The sequence below is a fragment of the Bombina bombina genome, chromosome 6 (genome assembly GCF_027579735.1).
Source record: "Bombina bombina isolate aBomBom1 chromosome 6, aBomBom1.pri, whole genome shotgun sequence".
Classification (NCBI taxonomy): Eukaryota; Metazoa; Chordata; class Amphibia; order Anura; family Bombinatoridae; genus Bombina; species Bombina bombina.
In genome coordinates, this window is record NC_069504.1 from 1,097,467,735 (window position 1) to 1,097,492,734 (window position 25,000).

At 40.1% G+C, this 25,000-nt stretch overlaps 1 protein-coding gene across 1 annotated transcript in view; it reads right to left on the reverse strand.

Annotated features, from left to right (window-relative positions):
- Positions 1-25,000, reverse strand: part of DNM1L (dynamin 1 like) — a gene marked incomplete in the record, with an annotated part of 105,058 nt that overhangs the window by 3,577 nt on the left and 76,481 nt on the right. The window contains 8 exon segments of the mRNA XM_053719016.1: positions 213-272; positions 396-488; positions 1,604-1,693; positions 12,068-12,223; positions 13,552-13,672; positions 14,263-14,469; positions 15,082-15,213; positions 15,915-16,035. Of these exon segments, the coding sequence (XP_053574991.1) occupies positions 213-272; positions 396-488; positions 1,604-1,693; positions 12,068-12,223; positions 13,552-13,672; positions 14,263-14,469; positions 15,082-15,213; positions 15,915-16,035 (980 nt within the window).

A 25,000-nucleotide genomic window follows, 5' to 3' on the forward strand; every position in this document is an offset into this window, starting at 1 on the left:
ATCCTAGCGTTTGTAAAACTTTATGATTGACTTTCACTTTAAGGGCAAAGAGATCAGGTTTTAAGGAGCCCCTGGGTGCAGAGATCTAATTACTAAATGAGTTGCATGCGTTAATGAAGGAATAATTCTTATAATCTAGTTTGCCTCGGTGGCTAATGACGGACAACTCCGCATTTAGAATATCTTTCACGAAGGAGTAGCACTGCACTCACCTTGTCTCTAGATGAAGAGGCTGGCGGTATGTCTCTGGCTAATCTATTCCTTCTCTGCTCCTAAGTATTTAAAAATAGATCTTTTAGTTGCACATATTATAGGAGAAGGTGGCACTGAGAAACATGCTAGGCCTGATATACAAGCATAAATCAGTGGAAGACCCACCCCCAAAATATACGCACCTCTATATTGTTGTTCATTACGCCACAGGCATCTGCAAAATCAGGGTGCTTGGTGTTGATGTACGCCAACTCGATGGCCACTAAATTGTGCACCTACATGCCGATAGTAAAACCAATACAAATTATATAAATAAGCAGCTCAGCCACCAACAATTATACCCTTCAGTTTCTGCAAAAACTACATCTGATAGTGTTAGTTAAAAAGGACAAAGTAAACATTAAACTTTCATGATTCAGATAGAGCATGCAATTTTAAACAACTTTTCAAATTCACTTCTATTAGTTCATTTGCTTTGTTCTCCTGGTATCCATTGTTGAAAAGCATACCTAGGTAGACCTAGGAGCAGCAGTGCACTACTGGGAGCTAGCTGGTGATTGGTGTCTGTTGCATTGGCACACCTGATTTGTTAAGCAAACACCCAGTAGTGCATTGCTATTCCGTCAACAAAGGATAACAAGAAAATATAGCAGAGCTGAAAATAAAAGCCAATAGTAAAGGTGTTTAAAACTTTCTCTTTCAAAATCATCGCTTTAAAAGGAACATGAAACCCACATGTTTTGTTTCATGATTTAGGTAGAACACAATTTTAAACAACTTTCCAGTTTACTTCTATTATCAAACTTGCTTCATTCCCTTTGTATCATTTGTTGAAAGAGCAGCAATGCACTACTGGTTTCTAACTGAACACATGGGTGAGCCAATGACAAACGGTATATTTATGCAGCCACAACCTAGGTTCTTTGCTGCTCCTGAGTTTTCCTAGATAAGCTTCTCAGTAAAGGAAAACAAGATAAGGAAGCTAATTAAATAAATAGAAGTAAATTGGAAAGTTGCTTACAATTGTATGCTCTGTCTAAATCATGAAAGAAAATATTTAGGGTGTCATGTCCCTTTAAGGCTGATCTGACATACAGTGCAATAAATATTTTAGCAGTGCTACAAATCTGCTTCTTTTAAAAAGGGAAATTGCACATATACTGTTACAGAGATCTGTAGGGCGCTCTTATCCACATATCTCTGCCTCAAAACAATTCCTATGCATGGCTCTAACATAAAATTGTATCGTTATCCTGTATCCGACACATGTAGAAGCATCACTGGGTTACATATATAACTTACTGGTTTTGGGCGCTTAACATTTGGTTCTTAAAAATATCAAAATACATCTAAACTAATGAACAAGTAAATAACAAACGCAGTGCGTTACCATCTCATTAGTTACTGGCAGTCGCTTCCGTAGAAGACACGTGACAACTTCCACTATGGCATCATGCAGCTTTGGAAACCTCAGCAGCTCCTAAAATGAAAGGAAATAAAGTTCAAATATAAACTGGTAAATTAAATATATCTTACTAATACAAATGAAATAAAAAATATATTGTATCTGGCAGGAAATGAGAAGCAACTGTGTATTCCAATTAAATAAAAACAGAGAAGTGCTCATCCTGGGAACGAACAATAGCATAATAGCATGTTCTATGGCTAGTTACCACCCAAGAAGCAGCCTCTTTTTGCTGAACATATGCCTTTCACAGTGAAGAACGTTCCTGTAGCATCAGTCTGATCCTGACTAAACATCGCAGTCCAGAAATACCAGGGAATCCCTCACTGAACAAGAAAAACGGCAAAACCCCAGACGTACGTTTCGGCCTATTGTGGGCCTCGTCAGTGAGGTACAGCCATATCCCTCTAGGCACACTAAGCAACGGGTTCACGTCTGGCTTCCCGCATCAACCTTAGGGAGACCTTCCTCAGGGTCATAATTTGTATAAATAGAAACATAAAACTACTGTCAGAATGTTTGGTTGAACAAAAGCAGAGCCTGCAATAAATAGAAGAAAGGCAGGGTGTGTATCTGTTATAGGTTAAAGGGCAGCATGAGCTTTGTGCTGTAATAGTGGTGGTATTGAACTTTAACAGAGCTCCAGATATCTGGTGGATACCAATACTGCAGTCACAGATTAAAATGTATCATGATTTAACTGGCAGCTGTTCTCATCTCTTATTATTAAACATTTGTTTCCTAAATGAGCCCCGTAGTATGTCTGCAACGTATATATTCCAGATTTCAATTAAATATCTAAATACACTATAATATAATGCTAGTAATTGTAAACTTGAAATATACAAACCCTTAACGATAAGGTATTGTAAACCAATAGCCTTATATATTTAAGGAACAATGTAAAAGTAATTTATTGGTGTGTTAAGCTTTTTAGGGCTTATAGATAGAGAGGGCGCCAAGGGCTAAAGGTATCAGACACCAATATAGTGTAAAAAATTATTTATTTAATAAAAATCAAACTATAAACATAAGAATCAACAAATAAACATAAAATCAACCAATCTAAATAGGGACGTCTCCCTAGGTATTTATAAAATACTATGTAACGGCTAGTTGCTAAAATGTATTAAATATAAGAGTTCAGATAGACAAAGAATACATGTATGATCTGTAAAATTGCATAAATCAGTCAATAGCTAAAACTCAGGATAGATAAAACAAACACCTTTATGCATAGGTTAAAAAATTAGAAAAGCATATGCCCAAAGGATACAGCAGATATTCCCTGTATGATATAGATTAGCGTGTTATTTTCCAATAGAGGAGATTAGTCCTGTATATGTCCAGTATATTTGAAAACGTAAAGTGCTTAGTGTCAAAGTTATAACATTGTTAAAGCAGTATTTTACTTTACTTTACCGCCTGTGAAGTCTTCAGTCACACCAGGGACCGCTGCGGGAGCCAAGACAGTCTCTCCCGAGTTGCAAACACACATCTCACACGTGTGTATGAACGGCCGTTTACGGACGGCGTCTGACGTCACGCCTGGTCCGTATTGTTTCTTATGTAGGCTGTATAGTAGCGTACTGATATTCAGTGTAACCAAATTGTAGATTTTTTCAGCTTCTTCGATGCACAAGCCCCCTATTCATAGGTTTAAGCTTGCAGGTACAGTTGGATATTCAGATTCATCCACACTGTCAGAAATTTGTAGTGAAGAAATTAACCCAGGTTAAAAATAGCGATATTGTTCCTAGATGGGGTGAACTTTATTCACTCTTAGTAAGCTGCTACAAAGTCACAAGGTAATCGACGCGTTTCACCCACCTGTGGGCTTTATCAAGATGATTGTGACTTGCAGTAAAGGCCTTTTAAATATTCCAAAGGTGTGTGATTGGCTCTGTGTCTAATTGGTGTTTCTCATTCACAGGATAGTTTAAGGTGGTATATATTTCTTCTTCTATTTCAAGTTAAAGTATCTCAAAATAAAAACATATTAATAGTAAAACAGAATCCTATGGTACATATCTTTACAAATACACAAAATCTCTATTACAGTGTGTTCCCTACAAGATTTCCTATTTTAAGACATTGTATATTAATTAAATTTAATATACAATGTCTTAAAATAGGAAATCTTGTAGGGAACACACTGTAATAGAGATTTTGTGTATTTGTAAAGATATGTACCATAGGATTCTGTTTTACTATTAATATGTTTTTATTTTGAGATACTTTAACTTGAAATAGAGGAAGAAATATATACCACCTTAAACTATCCTGTGAATGAGAAACACCAATTAGACACAGAGCCAATCACACACCTTTGGAATATTTAAAAGGCCTTTACTGCAAGTCACAATCATCTTGATAAAGCCCACAGGTGGGTGAAACGCGTCGATTACCTTGTGACTTTGTAGCAGCTTACTAAGAGTGAATAAAGTTCACCCCATCTAGGAACAATATCGCTATTTTTAACCCGGGTTAATTTCTTCACTACAAATTTCTGACAGTGTGGATGAATCTGAATATCCAACTGTACCTGCAAGCTTAAACCTATGAATAGGGGGCTTGTGCATCGAAGAAGCTGAAAAAATCTACAATTTGGTTACACTGAATATCAGTACGCTACTATACAGCCTACATAAGAAACAATACGGACCAGGCGTGACGTCAGACGCCGTCCGTAAACGGCCGTTCATACACACGTGTGAGATCTGTGTTTGCAACTCGGGAGAGACTGTCTTGGCTCCCGCAGCGGTCCCTGGTGTGACTGAAGACTTCACAGGCGGTAAAGTAAAGTAAAATACTGCTTTAACAATGTTATAACTTTGACACTAAGCACTTTACGTTTTCAAATATACTGGACATATACAGGACTAATCTCCTCTATTGGAAAATAACACGCTAATCTATATCATACAGGGAATATCTGCTGTATCCTTTGGGCATATGCTTTTCTAATTTTTTAACCTATGCATAAAGGTGTTTGTTTTATCTATCCTGAGTTTTAGCTATTGACTGATTTATGCAATTTTACAGATCATACATGTATTCTTTGTCTATCTGAACTCTTATATTTAATACATTTTAGCAACTAGCCGTTACATAGTATTTTATAAATACCTAGGGAGACGTCCCTATTTAGATTGGTTGATTTTATGTTTATTTGTTGATTCTTATGTTTATAGTTTGATTTTTATTAAATAAATAATTTTTTACACTATATTGGTGTCTGATACCTTTAGCCCTTGGCGCCCTCTCTATCTATAAGCCCTAAAAAGCTTAACACACCATTTTTATCACATCTTGACACTTTTTAGGGATAGTGTCTCTTAGAGAGGTGCTTGGTATTAGTTCCTAAGCGCACTTCTAAACTCTCGCTTTCTCTTAAAAAACAGAATTTATGTTTACCTGATAAATTACTTTCTCCAACGGTGTGTCCGGTCCACGGCGTCATCCTTACTTGTGGGATATTCTCTTCCCCAACAGGAAATGGCAAAGAGCCCAGCAAAGCTGGTCACATGATCCCTCCTAGGCTCCGCCTACCCCAGTCATTCGACCGACGTTAAGGAGGAATATTTGCATAGGAGAAACCATATGGTACCGTGGTGACTGTAGTTAAAGAAAATAAATTATCAGACCTGATTAAAAAAACCAGGGCGGGCCGTGGACCGGACACACCGTTGGAGAAAGTAATTTATCAGGTAAACATAAATTCTGTTTTCTCCAACATAGGTGTGTCCGGTCCACGGCGTCATCCTTACTTGTGGGAACCAATACCAAAGCTTTAGGACACGGATGAAGGGAGGGAGCAAATCAGGTCACCTAAATGGAAGGCACCACGGCTTGCAAAACCTTTCTCCCAAAAATAGCCTCAGAAGAAGCAAAAGTATCAAACTTGTAAAATTTGGTAAAAGTGTGCAGTGAAGACCAAGTCGCTGCCCTACATATCTGATCAACAGAAGCCTCGTTCTTGAAGGCCCATGTGGAAGCCACAGCCCTAGTGGAATGAGCCGTGATTCTTTCGGGAGGCTGCCGTCCGGCAGTCTCGTAAGCCAATCTGATGATGCTTTTAATCCAAAAAGAGAGAGAGGTAGAAGTTGCTTTTTGACCTCTCCTTTTACCGGAATAAACAACAAACAAGGAAGATGTTTGTCTAAAATCCTTTGTAGCATCTAAATAGAATTTTAGAGCGCGAACAACATCCAAATTGTGCAACAAACGTTCCTTCTTTGAAACTGGTTTCGGACACAGAGAAGGTACGATAATCTCCTGGTTAATGTTTTTGTTAGAAACAACTTTTGGAAGAAAACCAGGTTTAGTACGTAAAACCACCTTATCTGCATGGAACACCAGATAAGGAGGAGAACACTGCAGAGCAGATAATTCTGAAACTCTTCTAGCAGAAGAGATTGCAACTAAAAACAAAACTTTCCAAGATAATAACTTAATATCAACGGAATGTAAGGGTTCAAACGGAACCCCCTGAAGAACTGAAAGAACTAAGTTGAGACTCCAAGGAGGAGTCAAAGGTTTGTAAACAGGCTTAATTCTAACTAGAGCCTGAACAAAGGCTTGAACATCTGGCACAGCTGCCAGCTTTTTGTGAAGTAACACAGACAAGGCAGAAATCTGTCCCTTCAGGGAACTAGCAGATAAACCTTTTTCCAATCCTTCTTGAAGGAAGGATAGAATCTTAGGAATCTTAACCTTGTCCCAAGGGAATCCTTTAGATTCACACCAACAGATATATTTTTTCCAAATTTTGTGGTAAATCTTTCTAGTTACAGGCTTTCTGGCCTGAACAAGAGTATCGATAACAGAATCTGAGAACCCTCGCTTGGATAAGATCAAGCGTTCAATCTCCAAGCAGTCAGCTGGAGTGAAACCAGATTCGGATGTTCGAACGGACCCTGAACAAGAAGGTCTTGTCTCAAAGGTAGCTTCCAAGGTGGAGCCGATGACATATTCACCAGATCTGCATACCAAGTCCTGCGTGGCCACGCAGGAGCTATCAAGATCACCGACGCCCTCTCCTGATTGATCCTGGCTACCAGCCTGGGGATGAGAGGAAACGGCGGGAACACATAAGCTAGTTTGAAGGTCCAAGGTGCTACTAGTGCATCCACTAGAGCCGCCTTGGGATCCCTGGATCTGGACCCGTAGCAAGGAACTTTGAAGTTCTGACGAGAGGCCATCAGATCCATGTCTGGAATGCCCCACAGCTGAGTGACTTGGGCAAAGATTTCCGGATGGAGTTCCAACTCCCCCGGATGCAATGTCTGACGACTCAGAAAATCCGCTTCCCAATTTTCCACTCCTGGGATGTGGATAGCAGACAGGTGGCAGGAGTGAGACTCCGCCCATAGAATGATTTTGGTCACTTCTTCCATCGCTAGGGAACTCCTTGTTCCCCCCTGATGGTTGATGTACGCAACAGTTGTCATGTTGTCTGATTGAAACCGTATGAACTTGGCCCTCGCTAGCTGAGGCCAAGCCTTGAGAGCATTGAATATCGCTCTCAGTTCCAGAATATTTATCGGTAGAAGAGATTCTTCCCGAGACCAAAGACCCTGAGCTTTCAGGGATCCCCAGACCGCGCCCCAGCCCATCAGACTGGCGTCGGTCGTGACGATGACCCACTCCGGTCTGCGGAATGTCATCCCTTGTGACAGGTTGTCCAGGGACAGCCACCAACGGAGTGAGTCTCTGGTCCTCTGATTTACTTGTATCTTCGGAGACAAGTCTGTATAGTCCCCATTCCACTGACTGAGCATGCACAGTTGTAATGGTCTTAGATGAATGCGCGCAAAAGGAACTATGTCCATTGCCGCTACCATCAAACCGATCACTTCCATGCACAGCGCTATGGAAGGAAGAGGAACTGAATGAAGTATCCGACAAGAGTCTAGAAGTTTTGTTTTTCTGGCCTCTGTCAGAAAAATCCTCATTTCTAAGGAGTCTATTATTGTTCCCAAGAAGGGAACCCTTGTTGACGGAGATAGAGAACTCTTTTCCACGTTCACTTTCCATCCGTGAGATCTGAGAAAGGCCAGGACAATGTCCGTGTGAGCCTTTGCTTGAGGAAGGGACGACGCTTGAATCAGAATGTCGTCCAAGTAAGGTACTACAGCAATGCCCCTTGGTCTTAGCACAGCTAGAAGGGACCCTAGTACCTTTGTGAAAATCCTTGGAGCAGTGGCTAATCCGAAAGGAAGCGCCACGAACTGGTAATGCTTGTCCAGGAATGCGAACCTTAGGAACCGATGATGTTCCTTGTGGATAGGAATATGTAGATACGCATCCTTTAAATCCACTGTGGTCATGAATTGACCTTCCTGGATGGAAGAATAGTTCGAATGGTTTCCATCTTGAACGATGGAACCTTGAGAAACTTGTTTAAGATCTTGAGATCTAAGATTGGTCTGAACGTTCCCTCTTTTTTGGGAACTATGAACAGATTGGAGTAGAACCCCATCCCTTGTTCTCTTAATGGAACAGGATGAATCACTCCCATTTTTAACAGGTCTTCTACACAATGTAAGAATGCCTGTCTTTTTATGTGGTCTGAAGACAACTGAGACCTGTGGAACCTCCCCCTTGGGGGAAGCCCCTTGAATTCCAGAAGATAACCTTGGGAGACTATTTCTAGCGCCCAAGGATCCAGAACATCTCTTGCCCAAGCCTGAGCGAAGAGAGAGAGTCTGCCCCCCACCAGATCCGGTCCCGGATCGGGGGCCAACATTTCATGCTGTCTTGGTAGCAGTGGCAGGTTTCTTGGCCTGCTTTCCCTTGTTCCAGCCTTGCATTGGTCTCCAAGCTGGCTTGGCTTGAGAAGTATTACCCTCTTGCTTAGAGGACGTAGCACTTTGGGCTGGTCCATTTCTACGAAAGGGACGAAAATTAGTTTTATTTTTTGCCTTGAAAGGCCGATCCTGAGGAAGGGCGTGGCCCTTACCCCCAGTGATATCAGAGATAATCTCTTTCAAGTCAGGGCCAAACAGCGTTTTCCCCTTGAAAGGAATGTTAAGTAGCTTGTTCTTGGAAGACGCATCAGCTGACCAAGATTTCAACCAAAGCGCTCTGCGCGCCACAATAGCAAACCCAGAATTCTTAGCCGCTAACCTAGCCAATTGCAAAGTGGCGTCTAGGGTGAAAGAATTAGCCAATTTGAGAGCATTGATTCTGTCCATAATCTCCTCATAAGGAGGAGAATCACTATCGACCGCCTTTATCAGCTCATCGAACCAGAAACATGCAGCTGTAGCTACAGGGACAATGCATGAAATTGGTTGTAGAAGGTAACCCTGCTGAACAAACATCTTTTTAAGTAAACCTTCTAATTTTTTATCCATAGGATCTTTGAAAGCACAACTATCCTCTATGGGAATAGTGGTGCGTTTGTTTAAAGTGGAAACCGCTCCCTCGACCTTGGGGACTGTCTGCCATAAGTCCTTTCTGGGGTCGACCATAGGAAACAATTTTTTAAATATGGGGGGAGGGACGAAAGGAATACCGGGCCTTTCCCATTCCTTATTAACAATGTCCGCCACCCGCTTGGGTATAGGAAAAGCTTCTGGGAGCCCCGGGACTTCTAGGAACTTGTCCATTTTACATAGTTTCTCTGGGATGACCAACTTGTCACAATCATCCAGAGTGGATAATACCTCCTTAAGCAGAATGCGGAGATGTTCCAACTTAAATTTAAACGTAATCACATCAGGTTCAGCTTGTTGAGAAATGTTCCCTGAATCAGTAATTTCTCCCTCAGACAAAACCTCCCTGGCCCCTTCAGACTGGGTTAGGGGCCCTTCAGAACCATTATTATCAGCGTCGTCATGCTCTTCAGTATCTAAAACAGAGCAGTCGCGCTTACGCTGATAAGAGTTCATTTTGGCTAAAATGTTTTTGACAGAATTATCCATTACAGCCGTTAATTGTTGCATAGTAAGGAGTATTGGCGCGCTAGATGTACTAGGGGCCTCCTGAGTGGGCAAGACTCGTGTAGACGAAGGAGGGAATGATGCAGTACCATGCTTACTCCCCTCACTTGAGGAATCATCTTGGGCATCATTGTCACATAAATCACATTTATTTAAATGAATGGGAATTCTGGCTTCCCCACATTCAGAACACAGTCTATCTGGTAGTTCAGACATGTTAAACAGGCATAAACTTGATAACAAAGTACAAAAAACGTTTTAAAATAAAACCGTTACTGTCGCTTTAAATTTTAAACTGAACACACTTTATTACTGCAATTGCGAAAAAACATGAAGGAATTGTTCAAAATTCACCAAATTTTCACCACAGTGTCTTAAAGCCTTAAAAGTATTGCACACCAAATTTGGAAGCTTTAACCCTTAAAATAAATGATTCCTCAAGGCTAAATATGTGTTAATAATGAATCGATTTAGCCCAGAAAAAGTCTACAGTCTTAATCAGCCCTTGTGAAGCCCTTATTTAAGATCGTAATAAACATGGCTTACCGGATCCCATAGGGAAAATGACAGCTTCCAGCATTACATCGTCTTGTTAGAATGTGTCATACCTCAAGCAGCAAGAGACTGCTCACTGTTCCCCCAACTGAAGTTAATTGCTCTCAACAGTCCTGTGTGGAACAGCCATGGATTTTAGTGACGGTTGCTAAAATCATTTTCCTCATACAAACAGAAATCTTCATCTCTTTTCTGTTTCAGAGTAAATAGTACATACCAGCACTATTTCAAAATAACAAACTCTTGATTGAATAATAAAAACTACAGTTAAACACTAAAAAACTCTAAGCCATCTCCGTGGAGATGTTGCCTGTACAACGGCAAAGAGAATGACTGGGGTAGGCGGAGCCTAGGAGGGATCATGTGACCAGCTTTGCTGGGCTCTTTGCCATTTCCTGTTGGGGAAGAGAATATCCCACAAGTAAGGATGACGCCGTGGACCGGACACACCTATGTTGGAGAAAGTAATTTATTAGCAGATAGGAATGGTAAAACATATGCCCTACATACTCCTAAAGAACAACCCCTTTTTCAACAGTACAGTTATCACTAAACCAAAGCACTTCAATCCCCTGGCATCAACTTGCAAAAAAGAAACAAGGAAAACGCTGTATTTGAAACGCTTTGGAAAACTGGAAGAGTACCACCTGTTGCCAAAAACTACACACACTCTTCCATGTATAGGGGTGGGCTTTGTCATTGCCTTCCATGAGAATCATCATCCTGTGCCAAACAATCCAGATGTGTCCAAGACTCCCCGAACCTGCTGAAACTCCACTGCCCAAGCAACCAACAGTCAGATCCCTACAAGGCCCTGTACTAAGGCCGTCATTAACTTGAATGTCAAAGTAGCTATCATTTGTTACTAGAATGAGACTATGGGGGAGTTGCAGTGGACAGGCTAGTGAGGACTGGAATACAATTTTTTTTTTGGGGGGGTTTTTAAATGAAAAGATAAACAAACGTGTTATCTATAACATAACAGAGATTAAGAGGAAGGGGAGTAGCAGAACCGAGTATGTGTTGCATAACTGCTTACTGGTTAAATGAAGACCTTAGATTTCATACGTATTTCAGAGAACAATTGAATGATCAGAACTATATCATATTATTCTTTTGAAAGCCCTTTTTGCATTTATGATATATAATTATGATATAAAGATTCTAAGCTCTTTGGAGCTAGGCCCCAAAAGGTTCCCTCCTGCATTAATTTCTTTGGTTTAGTTTGTTATATGTATCTGTAATTTGCTTGTTTTTTTTAACCAGAAATCAGCATTATTGTGTGTACTATGAAAAGCAATGATAAAATTACAATGATTAATAATATTATTATGAACAATGTGTGGTAGGACAAAGAATTACCTTCAGGACAAGACAGAGAACAAACGATTTTAAAAGCAATAACACATTTTCTAATAGTTAACTCTTCTTGTTCCATGTGATAAAACAGAGACCAGAAACTACCGGACTTGAAACACAAGCGGTTCTGGATAAAATATCTGTCAACAGTAAAATGTACGTCAGTATTAAATACTGTAACTGACGCAAATCTGGATGATGAAGCACATATATGGGAAAATAATCCCAAAGTGGAATGAGCCCTAATTGATCGGTTTTATTCTGGCCATAGATCAGACTAATCTAAATGTTTTTGAGTACCACTTATTAGCTGATAATATAGTACCAAACTATTACTATGCAATAAAAAGTGCACAATGAGTATGCATCAATCAGCATTTGTCTAGGTTCCAAGACCAGTACACTTGTAAAGTACCAATCTCAGAGGTTTTCTTCTATTAAAAAAAACTCAGTGTACAGCAAAGTGTTGCAATAGAATGCATACTACTGACTGATGTCCCTAGGTTACCTATAAGGCACTACTTACCTGAGTGCTGTAATTACTGCAGTGCTGAATGATCCTCTGCATCTCCTCGTGAACAAGCTCAACACAACGTAAACTTGGCTCCTCCAAGCGCTTCACCTGCCTCTTCACCAGCAGCTCAAAGGAAACCTCAGGGACAAACAAGGCTGGTCTGGGACCCTGGTAAAGGAAGAAAAGCAGGTTAACCAGGTTAAAATTTAGGCCAGTATTAAGCTAACAGTTAAAGGGACAGTTTACTCAAAAAATGTCTTCCCTTTAATTTGTTCCCAATGATCCACTTTACCTGCTGGAGTGTATTAAATTGTTTACAAGTATTTCCATTACCCTTATATTGGCATTTGAAATAGTTTATTTAGCCTGTGGTATCCCCACCCATCCTGAAAGTTTTTGGCCACGAGACCAAGCTGTGTTAACACAGCCAGTAGAAGAAATGACACTCCCTGTGGGTTATAGAAGAGATAAGGCAATAAAATGTTAATTTTCCATTGTTCTCTCCAAGTATTGGTGATTGGTTTACGGACAGATATAAGATAAAGAAGCAGGTATATGTACACAATGTGATAAAGTAATAAGATCTCCTTATACCTACAAGCTCAGCCCATTTTATTAGGTTGTGGCTTCAAAACACAAAATCAGCTAATTCATATGCACAAATAAGCCTTAAAAAAGCAAATCTCATACATTTTATACTCTGCAGCTGGTAAAAAAAAATTGGAAACACATTAAGTAAAAAACTATTTTATAGTATACTGTCCCTTTGATAGTAAATGTTTAAATGTTTGTTGCTAAAATTATCATTGAATCAATTTACGTTAAATGATGCTACTAATTTGTGCATTGCATAGCATTTAGTAACATTTATAAATAACAGAAAATGTTATAATACTGCAAAGAATTACACTGCGCCAGCTATTTCGTAACTGCCACCCCGCTGGCAAACTGACATTTATACCACATATTAAAAAGGGAAATAAAACCCAATATTTTTCCTTCATGATTCAGATAGAAGACTTTCCAATATACCACTTTTATTAAATTTCCTTCATTTTCTTGTTATCCTTTATTGAAAAGCTGGGATGTAAGTTTAGGAGAGTGCACGTGTCTGCAGCACAAATGGCAGCAGTTTTGCAACAATGTTATACATTAGTAAGAGCACTAGACGGCAGCACTGTTTCCCGTCATGTAGTGCTACAGACATGTGCACGCTACCTATCTAGATATTTCTTCAACAAAGAACAACATGAGAACAAAGCAAATGTGATAATCGAAGTAAATTGAAACTTTAAAAAAAAAAAAATTCTCTGAATCATGAAAGAAAATATTTGGGTTTCATGTCCTTTTTAAAAATCTGCTGAACTGAAAAACAAGATGCTTTACATTAAACGTGGATTTAACTGATCTATGAAAAACAAAAGAAAAAGAAAAAAAAAAACAGGGAATAAGAACTTGGCATCGATAAGGCCGTGGGGAAATTAGAGAAGACTCACAGTTGCATTGCGAATAGCGGTTAGGACATCAATTGTGGTCAGACCACCCAACGGATCTACGGATTCTAACGTCCGCCCAAACGTTTCATGGAAAATATAACAAATACGAGCTCCCCCACATCTGTGGAAATTAAAATCAAGAACAGTGAAGAATGGGGAACAATGTGAGGGCACACATGAAGCAAAACAATGTGGATCACCTAGATATCCATTTAACAGAAGATCATTTCTAGTAATGGTTGAAATAGAATGGTTTATTTTAAATGGTCTCCACGAGGCAGTGAAATATAACGTTTGTATTAAAAGCACTAATTTTACTATATACAGAAGAGGGAGGGAATGAGCAGAATGCACCAATATCTAATGAAAACCAATAGAAAGGGGAATATAAGAGACTCGTTTAAATTTCACCCTAGTCCCATTTTATTTTTTGTTATACAACCGTAATAGCATTATCTCCAAACACAACAATAATCCTGTACAGAAGTGTTTAAAAAGAGAATATGGGCAATTTGTAAGATTTTAGTTTTATGTCCTCAGTGTTTTCTAAATTACGAACCAGGTGAAAGTGAGATACAGCTCACATGAATTTACTTTAATAGGCAAGTTACCTTATACACAAACGCTTCTGTAATCTGGTGGTAGCATCTTTAATGGTTTTTTTCTTCTTGATTTAAAAAAAAAACAAAAACACTGAAATCCATTACTTACAGCTCAGAAGTTTCTATATATTTTGCAGTTCCTTCTATGGTGTTACAATATTCTGTAGCAAACTTGGTAATAAGCTGCAGCAATGTGGAACTTTTGTCTTCCACTGGTTCCCCGTAACTGTTGAGCAGCGACTGATACTGAGCCGCTAGGACATTTATCCTGGTTTTCAGATCAGGCAGACAGTCTCTAATGTGGTGCATTAGTAACCTGAAAACACAGAACAGATATGGCTTTTGGTCATCAACAGTAAAGGGGTGGGCATCACTTAAAGCGACAGTCTACTTGAAAAGGTTTGTTTAAAAAGATAGATAATCCCTTTATTACCCATTCCCCAGTTTTGCATAACCAACACGGTTATATTAATACACTTTTTACCTCTGCAATTACCCTGTATCTAAGCCTCTGCATACTGCCTCCCTTATCTCAGTTCTTTTGACAGACTTGCATTTTAGCCAATCAGTGCGGACTCATAAAGAAGTCCACATGAGAGAGAACAATGTTATCTATATGACATACATGAACTAGCAGTGTAACTGAAAACCTGTCAAAATGCAGTGGGATAAGAAGCGGCCTTCAAGGGCTTAGAAATTAGCATATGAACCTACCTAGGTTTAGCTTTCAACAAAGAATACCAAGAGAACAAAGCAAATTTGATGATAAAAGTAAATTGGAAAATTGTTTAAAATCACATGCCCTATCTGAATCATGAAAGTTTAATTTTGACTAGACTATCCCTTTAACTGCTGCAACACTCAACCTAACACTGATTTAGCATTCTTTTGGCATTCAAAGGGTTAAACCTCGTCTGTCCTTTACTACCTGTTGAGCGTCCGAGCCAGATATTTGGTTCCATTCCTATTTGCTAGTGACGGGTACTTCTTTTGCAGGAAAGCGTACTCATCACGGATGGAATCAGCCACACTCTTCTTGTTGTTTATGTCCAGCTGACTCCTGTTAATGACAACATATTTGGAGAGATAACATACATGAGTGAATCTGCACTAAACATGCAAGCAAAGTACCCAGAAAGCTATCAAGTCAAAACAGACCATATTTTCTTTCCTGCATTTGAAAACGCATGTAAATGAAATTACTTTTTTAAATACATGTATCTGTGCTGAATAAACCTAGTTTTTTGTTGACCTTGAAGAGGCTAATACAGACGTATTAGTTAAACAGTCAAAAAAAATTGTGCAGTATGCAAGATACATTAAAGGGACACTGTACTGTAAAATGGCTTTCACCATAATGTGTTTCCAAATACCGGTTATACTACCTAGAGAAAAGGTTTCTTTTTGTATATGAAATAGTGTGTGGTTTTTCTCATTGAAACAATAAATGTATATTTAGTTCTCAGCTGTCAGTTAACTCCAAACATATTACAGGGGAATACACCACAGCCTCTTTACCAGGTTACAAGGTTAAACAGCACATTACAGAAGACAAATAAACCAGCTGCTCAGTATTGTTTAATAAGCAAACATTTAAAGAACTGTTGAATGAATACAAAAACCATCATGAATAAAGAGTAAACTATGTATTTATTTTATCCCACGACTTTGACCAACATTTTATTTGATACAAAGTTGCAAATGTAACACCCACCCTTATACCAGAGACTTTTATAAATATGCTTATGCAGATTCCTTTACCTGTTAACTACTCCAATGATGCCAAGTTTTACCGGAATCACCCTCCCTAGGAGCACGTCCATAGCATCGGTACCAGCATCCATGAGATCCAACTTGGTTATTACAGCAAGAGTTCTGCGACCTTAAAAGCAGAAAGAAAAGTTGACTTAGGAAACCATAGTCTGTTAACTTTATTGTAAGCTGATCACAAAATAAAGGCACAATGAAATGTGTAAAATATTGCATCAAATCGACAACTTTTTTTTCTCACAAATGCATAGTAAGCAATTAAACACTGCAATTTAGCAATAAAGCACTGTATTAAAAAATTATCATAGGCATGTTTATTAGCAAAAACAAAATTTATGCTTACCTGATAAATTTATTTCTTGACACAGTGAGTCCACGGATCATCTACAGGTGAAACTCGAAAAATTAGAATATTGTGCTAAAGTGAATTTATTTCACTAATGCAACTTGAAAGGTGAAACTAATATATGAGATAGACTCATTACATTTAAAGCAAGATAGTTCAAGCCGTAATTTGTCATAATTGTGATTATGGCTTACAGCTCATGAAAACCCAAAATCCACAATCGCAGAAAATTAGAATATTGTAAAAAGGTGCAATATTCTACGCTCAAAGTGTCCCACTCTAATCAGCTAATTAAGCCATAACACCTGCAAATGGTTCCTGAGCCTTTAAATGGTCTCTCAGTCTGGTTCAGTAGGAATCACAATCATAGGAAAGACTGCTGACCTGACAGTTGTGCAGAAAACCATCATTGACACCCACCATAAGGAGTGAAAGCCTCAAAAGGTAATTGCAAAAGAAGTTGGATGTTCCCAAAGTGCTGTATCAAAGCACATTAATAGAAAGTTATGTGGAAGGGAAAAGTGTGGAAGAAAAAGTTGCAAAAGCAGCAGGGATGACCACAACCTGGAGAGGATTGTCAGGAAAAGACCATTCAAAAGTGTTGGGGACTTTCACAAGGAGTGGACTGAGGCTGGAGTCAGTGCATCAAAAGCCACCACACAGAGACTGATCCTGGACATGGGCTTCAAATGTCTTATCCCTCTTGTCAAGCCACTCCTGAACAACAAACAACGTCAGAAGCGTCTTACCCGGGCTAAAGAAAAACAGACCTGGTCTGTTGCTCAGTGGTCCAAAGTCCTCTTTTCTGACGAGAGCAAATTTTGCATCTCATTTGGAAACCAAGGACCCAGAGTATGGAGGAAGTCCAGTGTGAAGTTTCCAGTCTGTGTTGATTTGGGGAGCCATGTCATCTGCTGGTGTTGGTCCACTGTGCTTCATTAAGTCCAGGGTCAACGCAGCAGTCTACCAGGAGATTTTGGAGCACTTCATGCTTCCTTCCGCAGACTAGCTCTATGGGGATGCTGACTTCATTTTCCAGCAGGACTTGGCAACTGCCCACACTGCCAAAAGCATCAAAACCTGGTTCAATGACTGTGGGATAACTGTGCTTGATAGGCCAGCAAACTCGCCTGACCTGAACCCCATAGAGAATCTATGGTGCATTGCCAAGAGAAAGATGAGACATGAGACTGAACAATGCAGAAGAGCTGAAGGCCGCTATTGAAGCATCCTGGTCTTCTATAACACCTCAGCAGTGCCACAGGCTGATAGCTTCCATGCCACGCCGCATTGAGGCAGCAATTGCTGCAAAAGGGGCCCAAACCAAGTACTGAGTACATACAGTATGCATGCTTATACTTTTCAGAGGTCCGATATTGTTCTATGTACAATCCTTGTTTTATTGATTGCATGTAATATTCTAATTTCTGAGATTGTGGATTTGGGGTTTTCATGAGCTGTAAGCCATAATCATCACAATTATGACAAATCACGGCTTGAACTATCTTGCTTTGCATGTAATGAGTCTCTCTCTTATATTAGTTTCAACTTTTAAGTTGCATTAGTGAAATAAATGAACTTTGCACAATATTCTAATTTTTCAAGTTTCACCTGTAATTACTATTTGGGAATATCACTCCTGCCCAGCAGGAGGCGGCAAAGAGCACCACAGCAAAGCTGTTAAATATCACCTTCCTTCCCTCCAACCCCAGTCATTCGACCGAAGCAAAGGAGAGAAAGGAAGCAACAAGGTGCAAAGGTGTCTGAAGTTTATAACAAAAAACCCTGTCCTTAAAAAAACAGGGCGGGCCGTGGACTCACCGTGTCAAGAAAGAAAGAAATCAGGTAAGCATAAATTTGGTTTTCTTTCTAATGACACAGTGAGTCCACGGATCATCTAATTACAATTGGGAATCAATACCCAAGCTAGAGGACACAGATAAGGGAGGAACAAGACAGGGAACCTAAACTGAAGGCACCACTGCTTGAAGAACCTTTCTCCCAAACAAAGCCTCAGCCGAGGCAATAATATAAAATTTATAGAATTTAGAAAAAGTGTTGAGAGGACCAAGTTGCAGCCTTGCAAGACTGTTCCACTGAAGTTTCATTTTTGAATGCCCAGGAAGAGGAAATAGCCCTCGTAGAATGAGCCGTAACTCTCTCAGGAGGCTGCTGTCCAGCAGTTTCATAGGTTAAGCGAATGATACTCTTCAGCCACAAAGAAAGAAGTAGCCGTAGCTTTCTTCCCCTTACGTTCTCCAGAGAAAAACTACAAACAGAGCAGAAGACTGCCGAAAATCCATAGTCTCCTGTAAATAGAATTTCAATGCACACACCACATCCAGATTTTGCAACAGACGTTCCTTCTGAGAAGGGGGGTTAGGACACAAGGAAAGAACAACAATCTCCTGATTAATGTTCCGATCTTAAACCACTTCAGGGAGAGACCCTAACTTAGTACGTAAAACTACCTTATCCGAATGAAAAATAAGGTAAGGAGACTCATATTGTAATGCCGAGAGCTCTGAAACTCTAGGAGCAGATGAAATAGCAACCAGAAACAAAACCTTCCAAGATAATAACTTAATATCTAAGGAATGCATATGCTTAAACGGAGCATGCTGAAGAACTTTAAGAAATAGATTAAGACTCCAGGGAGGAGTAACCGGCTTAAACACAGGCCTGATTCTGACCAAGGCCTGACAGAACGATTGCACGTCTGGTACATCCGCCAGACGTTTATGTAACAAAATGGACCAGGCAGATATTTGACCCTTTAGGGAGCTTGCCGATAAACCCTTCTCCAAGCCCTCTTGGAGAAAAGACAAAATTCTAGGAATCTGAACTCTACTCCAAGAGTAGCCTTTTGATTCACACCAATGCAGATATTTACTCCATAACTTATGGTAAATCTTTCTAGTCACAGGCTTATGCGCCTGAATCATAGTCTCAATGACCGACTCAAGGGTTCAATATCCTAGCATTCAGCTTCAGAGAAATCAAATTTGGATGAAGGAAGGGCCTCTGAAGTAGAAGGCCCTCCCTCCAAGGTGGACGAGACGACATCTCCACCAGGTCTGCATACCAGATCCTGCGAGGCCACGCTGGTGCGATGAGGATCACCGACACCCTCTCCTGTTTGATTCGAGCAATGACTCGATTGAGGAGAGCGAACGGAGGAAATAGGTATGGAAGACTGAAATTCCAGGGTACTGCCAGAGCGTCTACCAGTACCACCTGAGGATCCCTTGACCTTGACCCGTACTTCGGAAGCTTCGTATTCTGCCGAGAAGCCATAAGATCCAGCTCCGGCTGTCCCAATTTGAGAATTAAGCTGGAAAACACTTCCGGATGGAGTTCCCACTCCACTGAGTGAAAGGTCTGTCTGCTCAGAAAATCCACCTGCCAGTTGTCCACTCCTGGGATGTAGATCGCTAACAGGCAGCAGTTATGGGACTCCGTCCACTGAATTATCTTGGCTACCTCTGCCATGGCCAAGGAACTCAGAGTTCCCCCTTGATGGTTGATGTAAGCCACTGAAGTTATGTTGTCCGACTGGAACCTGATAAACCGGGCCGAAACTGAGGCCAGGCCTGAAAAGCATTGAAGATTGCTCTCAGCTCCAGAATGTTTATGGGTAAAACAGCTCCGACCGAGTCCATGTCCCCTGAGCCTTTAGAGAGCCCCAGACTGCTCCCCATCCCAGTAGGCTGGCGTCCGTTGTCACAATCACCCAGGTGGGTCTGCGGAAGCAGGTTCCCTGGGAGAGATGTTCCTGAGACAACCAACAAAGGAGATAATCCCTTGTTTCCTGCTCCAGATTTACTTGTGGATACAGATCCGCATAATCTTCGTTCCACTGCCTGAGCATGCACAACTGCAGAGGCCTGAGGTGGAAACAGGCAAATGGGATGACGTCCATGGCTGCAACCATCAGACCAATTACCTCCAAGCATTGAGCCACTAATGGCCGAGGAGAGGACTGAAGTGCTAGACAGGAATTGAAAATCTTTGATTTCCTGACTTCTGTCAGAAAAATCTTCATTGATAAGGAATCTTATAGTTCCCAAGAAAACTACCCTTGTAGTTGGAACTATGGAAGGCTTTTCCAAATTCACCTTCCATCCATGAGATCGCAGGAAGGATAACATTTCTGTGTGGGATCTTGCATGTGAAAGGATGGTGCCTGAACCAGAATGTCGTCCAGATAAGGCGCCACTGCAATGCCCCACAACTGGAGCACCACCAACAGGGATCCCAGAACCTTTGAGAAAACTCTGGGAGCTGTGGCAAGACCGAATGGAAGAGCCACACACTGGAAGTGTTTGTCTAGAAATGCAAACCTCAAAAACTTGTGATGGTCCCTGTGGATGGGAACATGCAGGTACGCGTCCTTTATATCTACCGTTGTAATAAATTGACACTCTTGAACCAAGGGAAGAATGGAACAAATAGTTTCCTTCTTGGACGGTACGCTAAGGAATTTGTTTAGACTTTTAAAAACTAAAATTGGTCTCAACGTTCCCTCTTTTTTGGGAACCACGAACAGATTGGAGTAAAATCCCAGACCCTGATCCAGCTTTGGAATAGGAACTATCACTCCCAGGTCGGAAAGATCTTGAACACAGTGTAAGAACGCCTCTCTTTATCTGGTCTACAGATAATCTTGAGAGAAGAAACCTGCCCTTGGGAGGAACAGTTTTGAACTCTAGCTTGTATCCCTGGGACACTATGTCCACCGCCCAGTGATCCTGAACATCCCGAACCCAAGCCAGGAGCGAAGGATAGTCTGCCCCCCACAAGATCAGATCCCGGATCGGGGGCAGACCCTTCATGCTGACTGAGTCAATGGCAGGTTTCTTAGCTTGCTTTTCCTTGTTCCACGACTGGTTGGACCTTCAGGAAGGCTTGAACTGTTCTTGTTTTGTAGAGGGAGAGGAAGGCTTGCCCTTGAAGTTTCAAAAGGAACGAAAATTACTCTGACGTCCCTTCTGATTATTCCTCTTATCCTGAGGGAGGAAATTACCTTTTCCTCCCGTAATGTCTGAAATGATCTCAGCCAGACCCGGCCCAAACAAGGTCTTTCCTTTGTAAGGGATTGCCAAAAGCTTAGACTTAGATGACACATCTGCAGACCAGGATTTCAGCCATAAGGCTCTGCGAGCCAAAACGGCAAAACCAGAAATTTTTGCTCCTAGTTTAATAACCTGTAGGGAGGCATCCGTAATAAAAGAATTGGCCAAATTAAGGGCCTTAATCCTATCCTGGATCTCCGAGGGGAGTGTCTGTCCGAATAGAATCAAACGCATCAAACCAGTATGCTGCCGCACTAGTGACAGTAGCAATACACACCGCAGGTTGCCATTATAAACCCTGGTGTACATACATTTTCTTGAGTAACCCCTCTTTTCTAATTTCTTGTCCATAGGATCCTTAAAGAAACAACTATCTTCTATGGGAATAGTGGTCCTCTTAGCTAGGGTGGGAATTGCTCCTTCCACCTTGGGTACCATCTGCCAAGACTCCTTGATAGAGTCTGCTATAGGAAGCATATTCTTAAATATAGGGGATGGAGAAAAAGGGGTCTCTCCCATTCCCTAGCAAAAAATCCCTGTAGCTCGATCTGGTACAGGAAAAACCTCCACCATGGAAGGAATATCAAAATACTTCTTAAGTTTACTAGACTTCTTAGGATTGACTACGACAGTAGTGTCGGAGTCGTCCAGGGTAGCTAAAACCTCCTTAAGTAATAAATGGAGGTGTTCAAGCTTAAACCTGAAAGAAACAACTTCAGTATCAGCCAAAGGAATTACACTGTCTGAGATTTCACTCTCAGATACTACCGAAGTATCCTCCTCCTCAGATTTCTGGTAAGGGACATTCAAGATAGCCACTACTGTGTCAGCAACCTTATTCACTGATTGTTTACATTTCCTCTTGCGCTTTCCCTGCAGCATGGGAAAAGCAGACAACGCATCAGATACCGCTGAGGACATTAGGGAAGCAATGTCTTGCAAGGTAACTCCAGGTGGAGTAATAGAGGAAGCTCAGGGCACTGGCTGTATGGACGCTAAGTTTTGGGACGCTTGAGGAGAAAGCTGCGGCATATCTTGGACATTGTCAGAAGACTCCTGAAGAGCATCTGCCTTAAACAATATTGGTTCAGGAAAAAGTCTATCCCTGTAATGTAAAGTTCTCTCAATACATGAGTTAGCACTTACCTTTCGACTTCTGCCAGGCAGCATGGCAGCTCACTAGGTTTGAGAAGGCTAGTTCCCTCACATGGACCCGTGGATAAAAACAAAGACTGAGTAATCTTACTCAGGCTTGAACGATTAGGGCAGCATTAAATACATGGGAGGCGCAGTGAGGATTGTACCCCACAAGTTCCCATTGCTTGAAAGCCACCACTGCTCTACTGAAGAGACTGATATGGACTACGGCTATACCCTAGGACAAAGCAGTACAATCTTGCCCTGCTAAAAAAAAAAAAAAAAAAAATCTTGATTAAAGAACCTTCTTTCTAACACCTAAACTTTACCACTTCCTTGCTCTAACGTAGGCAAAGAGAATGACTGGGGTTAGAGGGAAGGGAGATGATATTTAACAGCTTTGCTGTGGTGCTCTTTGTCGCCTCCTGCTGGGCATTAGTGATATTCCCTAATAGAAATTAGATGATCTGTGGACTCACCATGTCATTAGAAAGAAATCTAAAGCCTCAATATCTAAAACAACCAAGTATGTTCACCTGGTCTAATTTACTGTAGTTAATCAGGCCAGAAGTAACTACTGCACTGATGTAAGCAATCACTGTGTATCATGGTCTGTTAAGCTATAACAGAGAGACAATTGTAAGCTGTTTAAATTGAAACTAATACCGCAGTATCGGTTTTACACTTCCTACTAATGCTCAACCAAAGCTAAAAAGACTGCCTCTGCTTTACTGGCGTAGAGGGACAAGCATCTGTGTCTCTCTACCACCATTTAGTAATAAAAGGTTATTATATAATAAAAGGTTATTGTTTTTTATGAAGCTCCAATGCCTTGAAAGCAGTTAATTAAAAAAAACCTCAAAAGGACGAGCAGCAAAGCCAGACAGTAGGGCAGAAAAAAAAACAATCACTACAGGACTTGTTTGTTAAAGAACTGGGGTAACTGCTTATTAAAAGGGACACTAAAACAGTCACAATTATGTCAAAATTGCATAATTAATAACCTATTTATTGTCACTAACTTTATGGAAGACTCCATTACATTCTGCAGGTTCTATCATAGATGTGACCTTACAACATACTACACAGCCATTGCGTACATTAGTACAGGAACTCTATTATATATGTGACCTTACAACATACTACACAGCCATTGTTTACATCAATACAGTAACTCTTTATTATATATGTGACCTTACAACATGCTACATAGCCATTGCTTACATCAGTACGTAACTCTTTATTATATATGTGACCTTACAACATGCTACATAGCCATTGCTTACATCAGTACAGGAACTCTATTATTAATTTATATATATATATATATATATATATATATATATATATATATATATATATATATATATATATATATATATATATATATATATATATATATATAAAATAAAAAACCTTACAACATACTACACAGCCATTGCTTACATTATTACAGAAACTCTCTATTATATATGTGACTTTACAACATGCTACACAGCCATTGCTTACATCAGTACATGAACTTTCTATTATATATGTGGGGTGAATACTAGGTAACAAAAAAAATCTACATTTTTACTAACAGACAGTTTGGGGAAATACACTATCCATATGGAATTTTTATTTCCTTCAATGTACCTTTAACCCCTTAAGGATGGATGCAATTGTCCAAGTTCTGAAAGTAAACAAAACCTAGAATTTAAGCTACATTTGTTAAACCATAATTTACCTCTATCACATTAAGTGCATGTATTAGAGGACAAATAGGGCTTTCTTTTGACATAAAATATTTAGATATGAAATATAATTTAATATTAAAGGTTGGTTAACCATAACATCTCATAAAAGATTTAGGGCTATATTACAAGTGGAGCGCTAAATATCACTTTGGCCAAAATGTTATTAGCGCTCCACTGAGTAATACCAGTGCAAGCTAATGTGCATTGGTATTACAAGTTAACTGCAATGCGAACGCGATCTGTCATTCACATTGCTGGGAAGCATTGAGCTCACAGGAGTGCGCTTCCTTAGGCTCCAATGGGAGCCTCGTTCTCATGCCGTGAGACACGGGATGAGAACCTTGCACAGCGAAGTTGCGCAAATATAGCAGCAAATGTTAAAGGGACAGTATACTATAAAATTGTTTTTCCCTTAATGTGTTTCCAATTATTTTTTTTACCCGCTGCAGAGTATAAAATGTATGAAATTTTCTTATTAAAGGCTTATTTGTGTATATGAATTAGCTGATTTTGTGTTTTGAAGTCACAACCTAATAAAATGGGTTGAGCTTGTAGGTATAATCAGATCTCATTACTTTATCACATTGTGTAAATATACCTGCTTCTTTATCTTATATCTGTCCATAAACCAATCACCAATACTTGGAGAGAACAATGGAAAATTAACATTGTATTACCTTATCTCTTCTATAACCCACTGGGAATGTAATTTCTTCTACTGGCTGTGTTAATACAGCTGGGCCTCGTGGCCAAAAACTTTCAGGATGGTTGGGGACACCA